This window comes from Coturnix japonica, chromosome 3, assembly GCF_054131305.1.
Source record: "Coturnix japonica strain WE chromosome 3, WE-NBRP24, whole genome shotgun sequence".
Taxonomy (NCBI): Eukaryota; Metazoa; Chordata; class Aves; order Galliformes; family Phasianidae; genus Coturnix; species Coturnix japonica.
Genome location: NC_140665.1, coordinates 19,495,487 through 19,510,833, shown reverse-complemented (window position 1 = coordinate 19,510,833; position 15,347 = coordinate 19,495,487). Strand labels below are relative to the sequence as shown.

The following is a 15,347-nucleotide window of genomic DNA, read 5'->3' as shown; positions in this document are numbered from 1 at the left end:
AGTAAATGTATATTAAAAAAAAAAAAGAACTAATAATTGAGCATAATTAATATTTAGTTAGGTGCTGGCTATATGTACTTTGTTAACTTGACTTCTGAAGAGTAATCCATATCTGTAGTTGTTGGGCTAATCAAGGCTGTCCTTTCCTACTTTGAAAATAAATACCTGTAAAACTAATTGTTTTTCAAGATTTTTTTGTGTAATTAGATTAAGTTGCACATTTACATCTTTTCTCAAGCTATTCAAAATTCCTAAGAAATGCACTTGAATTGATAGATGGTCTGTAAAGCAAAGGTAGGTGGACAAAATTATTACCTTAAAGAGCAGTGCAGAGTAGTGGCTGAGAATTTGGAAATCTGCTGCTAGCATAAATATTAGAATGAAAATGTAAGCCTGCCAAGTAATTTTGTTCTAGTGTAAGGACAATTTAATTTGGATGACAGAAATGCCCTATACTAAATTACTTGAGGATTCATTGATCTCAGCAGGCAGTTGTTGCATGGCTTTTTTCATCTAAGGAGGTTTGTAGAGTGATATACTTACTGTATTGTAGAAAAGTCTCAAAAAGTAACAATGTCTGTATGTACTCAGAATGAGTTTGATTGAAAGTAGTTAGATCTGTGCTTACTGACTTAAGATCTATAATACTTTAAGATTAATTGGGAACGTAAATGGAGAAGCTGACAACCTGGAACCTTGACTTCTTAAAACTGCTGACCCAATTACTGCTAAGCCCTTTGCTGACATGTTAATATGTCTCTTTAAACTGGTAAATCATCACCATTTTAGTGTGTGCTAGAGTCAGTCCATCGGATGAAGGAAGATGTAAGTTTAATTTAAATAATTATTGACCTTTTATGACCTTTTCATTTCACTTGTACTGCTCCTCTCAAGGTAAGCAATTATATTTTTATAGTGTTGGATAGTAATCAATGTTCTGGAGCTATCTTTATTGATTTAAGTAAGGCCTTTGATCTGGTGATCACCAACTATTGATGCTATTGCTATCTAGGCTGGTCTAAGCTATATCAGATATTACCAGTTTCTCTGTTCTGAAATATTCAGAATAAACAGTGGTCAGTGGGTGGTACGCTTGCATTGTGTATCAGTTGTTTTGTAAATATATGTATGTAATTACTGCTACTATTATTCTTGTCTTCCTTTTCTATCTTAGTGAATATTTCTACTCTCAATCTATGAGTTCTGCTTTATTTTTCCCATTCATCTCTCCCGTCCCACTGGGAGGGTGTCATGAGTGAATCTGTGTGTGGTATTCTGCTGCCTTCTACATTAAGCCATATCAATTAGAAATTGGATACAAATAATTTTATACAATATACAACCCTTTTTAGCTTGTTAATAAATTTTAGTTCTGCAACATTCATTATCAAATGAAGCAGATGGTCCTTTGATTCTCAGTTTACAAGACCAAGATAGTCTGGCTTTCATTCTTTCATTTGCTCTCCATTTTAGACATTTCCTGGTGAAAATTTGGTTTCTTTGTTGATTTTTGAAGTCTGTCTTATACTGTGATGGTAGAGCTGTAACCTTCTGGCCTTCTAGTTGTAGATGGAGACAGAGTTACTCATCTTTGATGAAGAAAAATTGTTATTTTCATTTTGACCAAAAAAAAAAAAACAAACAAAAAAAACCAAAGAAAGTGAGCATGAGCTTTTTTTTTTTTTTTTTTTTAAGAAAAACAAAATTGCCCTTTTTTTGCACATGCATTTTGTGCAGTTTTTTTAGCCAGTAGTCAATTCAATGTACTGGATAAGAACAACAATTGATACACTGGACTTCTATCATAGTTTGTAAATGGTGCCTGAGTGTCTTCTAAAACATGATCATTTGTGATCGTTCTGATCTGTTACTCTAATGAGTTCCATAGCCATTATCCTTCTTGCAGAGGGAGTTTAGTCTTGTTCTGGTGAGCCTTGAAACTAACAGCCCTTGTTCAGAGAGGTCACTAACATAATGAGAAGGGCACTTGAGATATCTTGAACCACTTCCATAGGTGGCCATGCAGATTAGTATCTAGCATTTTTGACTTAATGTTCTGCAGGTAGTATGTTGTGTGCCGAGCAAATGGGATGATGTGCTGAGAGTGTAAACAAAGCTACTCCATTCTGGATTTTTATTTTGGTAAGCTAGAACTTATCTTGTTCTTGCTTAAGGTCATGATGATATGAGTTAATATGACCAGGTGCATGTCGAAGAAGCCATGGCACAATCTCTCTGTTAGTCAGGGATGGAAAAAGGCAGATTTTATTTGCTGCTGTCTTGGCAGTCTATGCTGAAATGACTGAAACTTGGTTTGGAACTGTGTTCCTGAAAAAGCTGAACAATGTTAACTGTAAATCTGCTCCTTCGCTTCTGATTGTATCCTGTGGTGCTTGTCAAGTTAGATTGCAGAAGGATCTTGGGATTATAGTGACACCCTTTTCTTGTTTTGGTACAGCAATGGGTATATGGTGAGTATTTAATAAATTATGGTAAGATAAACAGGCTGTAACATTTAAAATTAAAACTGTTGAACCAGGTTGTATTCTGGATATATATGTTCTTGGAAGTATACTTGCTGGTCTGAATTTCTGTCTTCTCACAAAATTTTTGCCAGCTCTCGTATGGTAACGGTTTATTAGCCATTCCCTAATACACATTGTAGATGGCAGGTGCTAGCATCTTTGTTATTGCGCCCCAAGGCTAAGGCACTCTGCCTAAAGATATTAGAGCAGCCAATTTTATCTGTGTTTATAAAACTGGCATTTCTATTTTCTCAAGTCTACCAAGTAGCTTGAGCATGCTCAGTAATTCTTTTTTTTCTATCTTTTTTCCCTCAGAGACTCATGGGATATTAATCATGTGAAGTTATTTTAGAAGTTTATATTACATTGCAAATATTTTGAAATTGATTGTATGGAATGTACAGGGATAAGGGGAAGCACAAGCAAAAAAAATAATAAAAAAAATCTTTTGGTCCATTGGGTAAATTTTCAGTACAATATATGAGCATTTAGCCACACAAGTCCCATTAATGTTAATGGTCCCAAGCTTTCTTTTATTCATCACAGCACTGATTGCACTTGGTCAGCTCTTTTATCAGTTTGAAATATTGTCAGTAGGAGGAGGCGTTCCCTTAGCCAGGTCTGACTGTTGCAGTGCTTTTTTAACTTAGTCATCCTGCAAATGCTCCTATAAATGGATTTATTTCAGTAGATCCAAAATACATCAATCGGATCATCTTACTCTGGTGCTAGCCCCTTTGCATTGGCTCCAATTTGCAAGAGCATTGATTTTAAACATTGACCATTATTTATAAAGCACTCTGTAGTATTCATTAAACTAACTTAACTGCTGCTGCTAAGGTCCTATCTGAATCTTGTTAAAAAGGGACTGTTTGATTTCTCAGGTCATGGTTATGGTTTAGATTATAAAATATAAAAGCAGGCTTTTGGGGGTCACATCTTTACCTTTCTCAATATTTTGTGATGTATCTTTCTCTGCTATTTAGTGAAATCCACACAGGGCTGTACAACCAAATAGTGAAAAGTACTTCCTTAGAGCAGTAGGGGAGCAACTAAAAAGATGCAGTAATTCATCAATTCAGTGTTACACTGATGGTACTTTTCAGTGCTATACAGGGTGCTATTCTTTGAGAATTCAGACAGGAGTATGCCCTCTACTTTTGGTAGGGGGCAGGAAATAACTCAAATTTGACATTTGACCTGATACTTCATATCTAACTATATTGTTAAAAAAATTCTTGTTCTGTCCACACTTACATGGATGTAAGTTGGGATTAGCATTGTTCTGGGGAAGCGAGAGTTATAATAACTGATGTTTAGAATGGCATACACCCTCATATTTCTTCTGAGTGAAGAAATTATAATTAGAATCATACTTTTATTTAAACTTTTGTTGTTGTTTTTTTTTCTTTTTCTCCTGAGGTTTGTGATTAATAGTACTCCTTAATTCTGGTTTACTTTAGAAGTTTTGATGTTATTGTTGTTGAAACATCTCCAGCAGAGGAGCCACTGTTAATAGTATGTATTCTCTTTACAGTAAGTATGGGAATTTTGATGTAGTAGAGTTTTAGCCCTAAGGGGATTTTATTTTATGCATTTTCAAGTCATTCAGTGACTTGCTGCAGAGACAGGGAGGGAGGGGAGAATCGATTTACACAAATTACAGTCTTTTTTCCCATCAACCTTCATAACTAGATGAACAAAATGGAAGCTAGAATGGCAGGTACAACTATCCCAGATAATATCTTTTGAGTCAGAAACAAATTATTACATGAACTGTAGGACCAAGAGAAAAACTTTTTAGGAAGATTCCAGGAGGCAGTGGAGAATGAGTGTTTGAGAATGCCTACCATTGGGAAGACTTATTGAATTATGGACAGAAAAGATAATTTTATCTTTTAAAAGTTAACACTCCCATGAATGCTTTGGAGCTATTCAGATATATTGCAGTTATTTGCAATGAACTTATACATTTGTTACAATATTTGGAAGGTTTTAGTAAGTGTTTTTAAATTATGAAATCTCTTTTTCCATCTGCACTCCAGCTTTCAATTATAGGTGTTTTTCCCTCTTTCCTCCTTTTAGATTCTTTCATCATCTTTTGTTGTGTGTGTTTATATGTCACAAATTGTTCCAGTTCAGTGATCAAAGTACTCAATTTTTAGCCTTTTAGTCCAAACCCACATTAGATCATTCAGCTAGCATCATTAATTTTCAAAAAGTTAAGATATTCCTATGTATACCTGGTTGTACCACTGAGCTGTATATGCCAAGGGGGAAAAAGGAGCAAAATGGAAATCCTGCATGAAGCACAGACTGCATCATTGGTTTTATGGTAGACCTTCTACCTTTCACACAGCCTGGGAAGGGCCAGGGAAATGTCAGAGGTGAAAATTAGGGCAACACAGTACTGCAGAATTGCAAAGTGATCACCAACTGCAACAAACTTGAGAAATGGCCAATGTTCAAGGTTGCTTTGAGATAGAAATGCCCAATGTTATTGGCTTTAGTAGCTGTGAACTGAAATCTTCCTACACCCAATAGCCTCAGGGTACCTTACTATGTACAGTGAGACAAAATGTGCTAATAGGTCCTAAAAAGTCCTTCTCAGAGCTTTTAGTATGGCACAGGGCTGAGCTGGGTGTAAAGCTTCAGGCTACTCTTAAGTCTGTCTTGATAGCCTAATACTTCCTTTCTACAGCAACCTGGGATTCAGGTTTACCAGTCACTGTGCCCCAAAGCCTCCCTGTCAGCTCAAAGCAGGAGCAGTGTTCTTGCACTGAAATATCTGAGAGTTGCACACTATAGAAGAGTCTTTGCCCAGCTTGCCTGTAAGGCTAGTTTGTTTTAGGCTAGAAACCGTGTTGCTGCTACAAGTACCCCAATTATCTCTTTCAGTAGCAAAAGGAACTTCAGATTTTGTTTACAGTGACTTCTTGTTTATTATTGTTTTAACTGCATTTATAATGAGATTTCTGTTAATATATTTGTATTGGTAAGGATGAGGCGAGTGGGAGTTAAGTGCGGTTCAAGCCCTCAGGGAACACAGAACAGGAAAAAAAAAGGTGACTTAGATCTACTGCTAAAACACTTGGACAAGGATTGCTGTGAGGTTATTTTTGTTGTGTTTTTTTGAATGTGGTTGTCTTTCTGTGAGGCATTTCAAGAAGTATTAGTTAAAATGCTCACATTGGAAACAAAAGAGGAATGTGGAGTATTACTTCCTGGTAGTGTTGTATAGCAAATCTCTCAATTTTTTTTCTTTAATCTATTATAATATTGTAATCAATCATGATTTTCTGTGTTGAGAGCTTCTTATCTTGGGAGAGGGAGAGTGGGAGAGAAAAGGAAAAGCTGTCAATGACTTTAACAGCAGCAGCAAAGGCATTTCCTTGTTATCAACATTCAGAATTAGCTGTGTATTCTGCAGTCACTCATGTTTTAAGCAATAATATAAAAATCAACATAAAAGTAGGCTGCAGCAAAGTGGTCTTTAACTCAGGAATTCCTGAAGGAGTTAAAATTCTGAGATGACATATAATCAATCAATAACCACTTGAAAATATCACAGTGTATTTAAGATAATGTCATACTATGTTAAAGAAATTTTTAGGAAATGTATTTACACTTTTGTCCTAATATCTTTGCTTATATTAATAGAACTGGTTGAATGTTAATCTTTCAAGTTAGGAAAAAAAATTAATAGTCTCTGTGCTGAAGAGTTTCCAGTGCAAGTATAAAATTGGATCAAATACAAATGGCAATGGAGGAAATTATACGAAAGTTATTGTTTCAATCCCTGTACCTTGGCAGCTTAATTTATTCCTTGTTTAGTGTTGCAAATTAACTTACATTGGGCAAACAGAATTATGATAGTATTTAGAAGATGTTATATGCTGTATCAATTAATTTCCTGTCATTATACGCTTTACATATAGTGCTCAGTTTCTCACTTGCCTCAAGTTGAATCTTTGTGTAAATTGTCTTTTATTTAAGTACTCATAGGTTGAGTTGTACAGCTGTTCTTACTACTGAAGTATATTTAGTAATGCTTATTCCTGTATCACATTTTCTACTGCCAGTGATGTAGTTCAGAATGCCTTATCTAGTGATATACCTGATTTTTCCCCAAGTACTGATAAGACCCATGAGAAAACTGTGAACTCTTTGCCATTCATAGAAAAACACTGAAATACCACAAATTGCACTGCGGGTGCTGCTTTGTGTTTCTGTTGTCCTATTACTTTTTCATTTGCATGCTGACACAAGGAAAATCTCAGCTCAGATCCTCAGCTGAGAACCAGTTAGCACACCTGGCTAGGAGGAAGATTCTATTCCTGATCTCCACTAGCACCAGCATGATTCTGTAGTATCCCAGTTGCACAGGTAGGTGGCTGCACTCATGACTTAGCATAATATCTATCTGTATGAGTGTCTTGCAAATTGTCAAGTCAAATTAGTTGCAGTACTGGATGGTAGTGCAAGAGTTTCTTCATACATGCTGCAAACCCTTATAACAATGGGAGCTGGAGAGGTCTGAGTTGCATTTATCACTCTGCTGTCCACACACCATGCAAGCAAAAAAAACCAAAAAAACCCAAAAACAAAACAAAAAACCCGATGCTGAAAAACTGCTGCAGTTTGTTTTCCCTCCTAATCCAGTTGTCTTTTCTATAACATTCCATAGACTGTGACTTCCATACATATGATAAGTTCTTCCTGTGCTTTGGGAAACATAAGTGAGAGTAAGCATAGGCAAAAGTTAATTCTATGAGAAAACTGATAGATTGCTTTTGTGCAGTCCTTTCTGTCTTCTGCATGTTCCAGGTGGAGAATATTTGTTTACTTTTACAGTATCAAACCTAATATTTTACCTTCATCCTGTTGACTTTCATACCTCTAATCACATGGTCATCTTAAGGTAGCAATACCAAAGCTATATTTCTGGATTATAGCTAACTCAGTATCTGGTGCATTATGTGCTGATATGTAAAGGGTGATGGTTAGTTTCACAGAAGCTGAGCTCCAAGATTGGAATGTAGTTTTAGATGGTGTTTCAGTTGCTGTGAATTGTCTTAAGGAAAATAGTCTGTATAATTGCTACAGTGTTATCTGAATGTTTTCAGTGAAGACTTTATGCCAAACTACATTATAAATTTCAAAGATTTTTTTTTTTTCTTGAGTACAAAGGTAAATGGAACATTTGAGGAAAAAAAGAAAACACACAAAGCCCCCCTATCAGTATAACAAAATATAGTGAAGTAATACTAACTCTCATGTAGCTAGATCTGCTGCAATTTCAAGGCGACATTTCCATTGTATGACAGATGTCTTTGAAGTCAGTAACTGAGATTTCAGAAAACCTAAACTAGTAGAGGTTGAGGAAGTTCAGTTCAGCCTATATGTCACAGTTATTCTAGCACACTGTAAGCTTGAGAAAAGTGAATTGTTTATGTGTAAAAATAGCGCCTGATTAGGCCTTTCAAACCTACTATGAATGTAGTTCTTGCATTCCTGGAAAAGTCGCTACCTCAAAAATAATGAGAAATACTGCTTCAAGTACTACTAGATGAAAATATTATATATTCCTTTCAGTTTGTTTTTCAGTGTTAGAAAATTTACCATTTGGCAATTTTTAATAATTTATTGGTACACATTAAAACTCTGCTTTACCTTGAATATGTTAGTTTTTGTTGCGGTTTTACTGTGAATGCTATTATTTGTTGCTGAATTTGTAGTTTCTTATGAGTGTTTGTTTTGTGGTGATGTATTTTTATCTAAAACTTTCTTTCTCTCCCTGTTACTATTCCATTTTAAACCTATGATACTCCACAAGATGTTCATTAGGCTATTTTAAATATTTTTTTTTCATATGTCCATATCTAATCAATAAGCTTCTTCATTTGCTAAGGATTTCCACCTTATTGCGTAGTCTGTGATGCTGTGATTGGATTCTGCCTTGGTTAATGCACTGTTGTCTAAATTTTCTATGTTTCAGATCATTACACTGACTTTAATTTTGATGTATTTGCATTCTACACAGTTCTACTCATACTCTTTTCCCTTCATCAGTTAAATTACTCTCTGTGCAGTATTACATTTGTACTACTGTTGTAAATACTAACTAAAGGCTTATAATTGAAGTGCTATTTACAACTACTGACCTCCAGCTCATTTCTGATTTCACTGTGATGTTGACCTTTTATAGATTGTGCTGTTGTAAATCTTCAAAGTGATTTTTCTTGTCATCATATTTCTAGTAATTATGATTTGCATTGTATTAACACCTAGAAGCCTCTCCTACCTTAACCTTGTTTCGTAAGCTGACCATTTTTTTTATTTTTATTATTATTTTTTTTTAATGTGCTAATTCACACTTGGGTAACAGAAAACAATCCTTTCTCCAAACATTTTATCTTGAAATGAAGATGACCGCTTGCTTCTTTTTCTTTATTTTCAATATCAGAATTCGGAGTTGGGAAATTTCTCATAAAGGGCTCAGTATTAGACAATATTTTCTTCCCTTTCTAGCAAAAATCTGAGTCTATTTGACTTTCTTTCCAGTCTATATAAAATAAATAAATGAAAAAAAATAAATAAATTACGTATGCTATTTGTGAGAGATCCCATTTTTAGTAAACCTTTCTCAACTTCAGTTCAAGCTTGTCACAAATACTGATTAACACCTTAGATGACAATTGGGCTGGTGTTTCTCCTTTGCACATATTTTACTTTAATATTAAGAGCAGCATAGAAATAACTCTGCATCTGGCCCCTATTCTAAACAGGACTTTATTCCTAGAACTTTGAGATCACTGTTATTTCCACTCTGATAGGTAGTCTGTTTGGATGTCTACATGTTGTATACTATTCCCATGCACACAAGTGGAAGACATTTCTGAATTTACCTGTTTCTTTTTTTTTAGAGGCTTTGATATTGTTGTGTTGTGTTCTCTTCCCTGTTTACTAAGTGCAGCAATCCAGTCTTTTTCACTTTAACTTCATGTGAGTGTATTGTCATGCTGTGATTAATCTTGTTCTGAGAAGATTGTTGTTGTTGTTTTTAAAATAACTTCTTGGGATAAATTTAAAATCTTAAATGCATCAAATCTGGTTTATTTATGTATTTCTGGAGTGTAAGGAACTGATTGGATGAGTTTGTTATAGATCAGTTAATTGATTGATCATTTGCTGCTATTGATGTGCAGAATAATATTAATAGAGACTGGGAACCTGTTCTTTAGGAAAACTGTTTGATCTTCTGCATAATGTAGTAGTATTCAGAGATAGTTAAGCTAATAGTATTTTTGGGTATATTAATTTTCCTCAATTGACAATAAATACCTGGTGCTCAGATAATTTTTTTTTTTTTTAATATATTGTCACGGAGTTATCTAGATCAGTCTACATTGTTTTATTTTGTAGTTGCTTAACAGTAAGGAGAACAAGACAGTAGTGAAGTTTTCAAATGTTACAGAACTGTACATGAGTAATATTGCCTACAATCTTCAGGAAGGTATATGAAACAAGGGGTATTAGATGGTCGCTCTTGGATCAGACCGCTCAGTTATTGTCTGGGTGCAGACTTGGGTTTTCCTGATTTTTTAATCTCTTGATTCAAAAAGAGAAGAAGGGAAAAAAAAAAAAAGCTATCACTCTATAAGTGAAGGGAGGAAGTACCACTAATACATCAAATCTTATCAAATGACTTTAAACTTATCTTAGCTTTCTTTTCACCAAGGTTTGCTGTAAATCTTTCTTATTAGGGAGTAGCAAGACTGTTGTCCTTGCTAAAAGGAGAAGATTGATTTACTTTATTCATATGGAACCAGCAGAGTCCTATGAGTATGCAGTAATGAATTAGAGTCTTACACATCTTACTTCTGTGTAATACTTTAGAAGACCTTTTAGTCTGGAATGTGCTACAAAAGTCCATATGATAGAAACTTATAAATGAATGTGTCTTCTGCAAAGAATAACAGCATAAGAAATCTTTTAGTATGTGCAATATTCTTATTCTTCAAATACTTTAATTGATTGTTCATTGGACTCAGTCAGCCAAAAGTGGAGAGAAACTTTGTACAGACATCATTAGTTTTTCTCCATTTAAAGATTAATCATGAAGAGCTCTGGCTCTTTAATTCTGTAATTTGTATATTTAATGGGCTGCTGCAGAATCTATGACAGTAATTAGCATAGCCTGAAAACTCATTAATACGCAACAACATGATTAATGCAGCATTAATGCAAACATGACTGAAGTTATTTGGGTTATGTAGTAAGAAGATTAAAGCTAAAATGTCCTGTTTGTTTTACCAGTAGTGGGTACAATGGGATAGCAAGCAAAAGAAGAAAAAGCAGGTATCAAATTAGTCCATTTAGTACAAAAAAAAAAATAAAATGCTCATTTCTCAATAAGAGGATTTAGGGTTTCAGCTGATGGCTTCCACAAGAAGTGCAATGTATTACAGCCTTTCAGTCATTGTATACCATTGTTATGTTTGTTCAACCTTCAGTTTGACTTACTTTTTTCTCAATTTGAGGTATTAAGGATATATGTTTAAAAAAATAGTCTTCAAATTATCATTCTCTAACATAAACTTTTGAAAATCACAGGTTTTCTTTGGGAGACTTTATTTTAAAAACAATTGTTTTCCAGCTTCTCCTGTTGTTACTATAATCATAAAAGAAGTATAACATCTAATAGCATAACATCTAATCTAAACTTCCCTGTATCAGTTTAAATCCATTCCCCCAATCTTCTTGCTATCTACCTGTCTGTTCCCCCGAGCTTGTAAACTTTGTCATGTTCTGGAGGATCACAATGAGGTCTGCCTGGAGCCTTCTCTTCCCCAAGCTAAACAATCCCAACTCCCTCAACCTTTTATCACAGGAGAAGTGCTCCAGCCCTTTGATCATCTTCTTGGCCCTCCTCTGGACCCACTTGAACAATTTCACATTCTTCTTGTGTTGGAAGCCTTAGGCCTGGATACAGCACTTCTGATGGGACCTGAGAAATCTTTTTATAAATTATATATATATGCAAAGAAATATATATACATATACATTACACATATATATTTGTATGTGTATATATATGTGTGTGTGTATATATATATTTGTGGTATGGACTGTGAATGGAAAAGGTGATTCCTGACTCATCAAAACTTTATATGAAGCTACGGCTGCTCTAAAGGCAGGAATTCAGGTTTTGTAAACCTCTTCAGTATCCAAAGATAGCTCCCATGCAACATTTGTAAACTCCAAGAAATACCACAACATTACAGTTATGAACCATATAATTTGTTTTCTAACACTTGACATTATAAAATATTGATGTTTTTGCAGAAACTCAATTATGTTCTTTGCAGTTGTCATTCTGAATTAGGAGTGGGAAGGGATCCTTCAGTCTTCAGAAAGATCTTTTGTTAGCTTGACAAAAAATAGTGTCAGCTTGTTAAATTAATTGTGCTTCACAATGCTGGGATTATAGGCCATCATCAGTCTCAGCCCCTCAGTGGATAGTGATACTGATGGAACCTCAAAGAATAGCAGTTAGTTTTCTTTCCTTCAGTATGGCTACTACTCATTGATATTTTTTTATTTTACTGGACATTAATTGTATACAAATGCTTTTTTTTTTTTTTTCAGGAATGCAAGTTGCGTGACCAATTTTCCTTTTTTCTCAGAGAGAATGTTTTATATGTGTGTATGCATCATATATTATGTTTCATAAAATGATTTATGTGAAGTGGTTTCAAAGGATATTTCTCATAGGTATTGGTAACTAACAGGCATGATCTACTAGGAACGTGCATCAAATTCATGATTGTTTTTTGTATAGCTTCTGTCTACAAGAAAAACTTTCATCCCTTATTGTTTTTGGTCTGATAAAAATTAGTGAAATATATGTGACAAGGTCTAGTGTGAAAAGACAAAGTAGTTTGGTCTAAAACCCAATAAAGTACATTGCTCTGTTTAAAACAGAAACACTGTGGAAGTGTATAGTATATGAATGAAGTAATGTGAAAATATTACTGGAAAAATTCTGGATATAGTAGAGATGTTTGTTTTCTCTTTCACTTATTCGCCTTTTCACTGCTTTCTTAGTCACTCGACAAGTCTGTGATTTTATAATGTACTACTTTCTTACTCCAGCCATTAATGAGCCCTAAAAATCTTTTTGCTCCATCTTTTTCCACTTCTCAGCCACTGAAATGAAAAGAGAGAAAAAGAAAATAGAAACATAACAATGCAGGACAAAGGACTGTGTCACTCAGTATTCCCTTAAGTAATTGTGTTGTTTTTGTTGTTTTTTTTTTTTTTTAAAGCAGAGTATTTGATTTCAAGTTGAGAGAAGAGGCAGAAATTTCTATTGCTGCCTTTATTTTTCTTCTGTGAAAAGCTTGTAGTGTAAAAGTATAGAACTAACTAAGACTCAGATATCCAGTTTTGCACTTTAAAATAGTTGTTCCAAATTAGGCCTATGGATTTGTAATTATTATTTCTATAAGGTGATTTTCTAGGAGATGGCTTAAAAGAAAGGTATTGTAGTGGTTATCCAAAACCTGCTTATTCATAATTATACTTGTCAAAAATGGATACATAACTGAGTTGTTTCATTATTGTGTCCGTAGGTTTTTAGTTTGTATGTTTATATCACAGACAGCAATATTTAGGGGCTGTTGGTGAGGAATTTGGTATTTTATGTGTAGTCATAAATAATGTGTAGATATGTTTTATTCTGTACCATTTGAATGACATTTCATGTGCGGAGACAACATTTTATCAGAAACCACACAATTGACAATGATGTGGAAAATTCTTAATTCAGTATAGGTCACCTGTTGTCTCTTGGAATATTTCCAGCTTTTGTTAAAACTTGTTCTTTTCTAAGTATTCTTTTTTAAATTAGGTTCCATCATGTTTGAATACATATATGATATACATACAGAATATTTGCATACACAAATTATATAGCTTGGAATAAAAATCATTACTGAACACGCACTTCAGTTTAGTGACCTTATTCCTGCTTTACTGATAGGATTGTTAAGGGACATGTTGAAATCTACACATGAAACTACCTGTTGATCAGATATTAGAACGGGATCCAAATATTTGAGTAGTTTCTTTAAGAAAGCAGTTACCTACTAGCATGTGTAACAGTTACATCTTTATTTCTGTGGATGAGTGCGGGCTCTAAATAACAGAACTTTCTCTCAAAGGCTTACTCAAAATGTTTATGAGAATTTCTCTTACAATTACTGAAAGGGTTTTAAAATGGACAGAACTTCCATGCCAAGCTTTTAGTTTGCCAGTTCACCACTGTTTTGAAATTGTTATTCTGTTTCTAATTATGCTATCATAAGAACTATTTTACTTATTAACTATCTGCTTGCTCTCTCTAACCAGGCATTAAAGTGAAATTTAAAACAAAGGAACCTGATGGTTTAATATTTTTCTCTGCTTCACCTGGAAATCAAGAGGAATACATTGCACTTCAGCTGAGGAGGGGACGTCCTTACTTTCTTTTTGATCCACAGGTACAACAAAAAACAAGATCATATAAGAATAGATACTTTACATATTCTAGTGGTTTTTTACCTGCTTGTCTATTTATTTATTTAAAATGAATCAAGTTAACTGTCTCTTCAGAACCATTGGATATTTAAATATTAAATCCATTCTCTTTTTTTGTTTCATTAGCTGGCTGTTATTTGCAACTTCATTTTATACTTCATGATGTTTTTTTTTTTGTTTTTTTTTTTTGTCAGTACCACTAAACACCACTATAAAGATTTCAATGAGATGGAAGTATTTTGTGTATTGGCAAAAAGTCCCTTACTTCCAGCACTAGTGACTGTAGCAAAGACAGGAATAATCAAGCAAATGTTATAAAATAAATTCCACAAAATTAAGACTGCATTCCTTGCATTTTGGGGGTATCTTCTGTTTATAATACAAAAATGTATTTTCCCATGAATAATGGATTGGAGAGACCTTATGCCTAAATCTTTATTCATCTTTCATCTTTTTAATCTTATTATTTTTACTATTTTTATTATTTATTTATTTTATTATAAAATCATATTATATTATTTATTTTATTATTTATTATTTTTTTATTATTTTTTATTTTTATTAATCTTATTATTTTTAAACTTATTCTTTTTAGTGGCTATAATATTCTTAGGAATAAATAAAACTCAGAACTACAATTATTGAAAAATGCTTTACGTAAACAACTTATTTTTTATGAGTGATCAGCAGCTCTGAAACTTTTTTTTGAAGCACACCTATCTTCTGCCACACACCCTTTACTTCCTGTTCTCCCTTCCACTGGATTCTCTTCTATTGGTTTACTCCTTCCTGCTCACTGGGAAGCATGGACTGATGGAGCACCTTGAGGCTGCATTCTTTCCAGTGGAGGAGGTCATTTGTAAGGTTTTATCAAAAGGACTTCTGATGACATATTTGTACTAGAGTTTTAATTCTGTAATTTTATCATTAATATGGTAGTGTCCAGAGATTCCTGTTTGGATTAAGGTTGAACTGTAGCTGTTGTAGTAGGAGCACAAATACATAGAAGTTTATCCTTATGGATTTAGGTCCCATAACAATTGCTTTAGAGCATCCTGGAAATGACAGTTCTAATTAGCCACCTAGGGTATTCACACAGTGCATGAACAATCTGGTCTCTTAACAGTTCCAGGAAAATCTGCAGTTAGGAGTTCTTTGTCCTCATTTGGCATGTAGCTAGGAGGCAAATACTGAAAGAAAAAGCAGAGATCTTATGTGTTCAAGGATTCAAACTAGATT

The 15,347-nt window shown here is 34.0% G+C and overlaps 1 protein-coding gene across 1 annotated transcript in view; it reads left to right on the top strand.

The window, feature by feature from the left end:
* USH2A (usherin) overlaps positions 1-15,347 on the top strand; it is a 342,112-nt gene that overhangs the window by 101,930 nt on the left and 224,835 nt on the right. Inside the window, exon 22 of the mRNA XM_085542932.1 lies at positions 13,941-14,071. Within this exon, the coding sequence (XP_085399058.1) occupies positions 13,941-14,071 (131 nt within the window). The remainder of the gene's footprint in view (positions 1-13,940; positions 14,072-15,347) is intronic.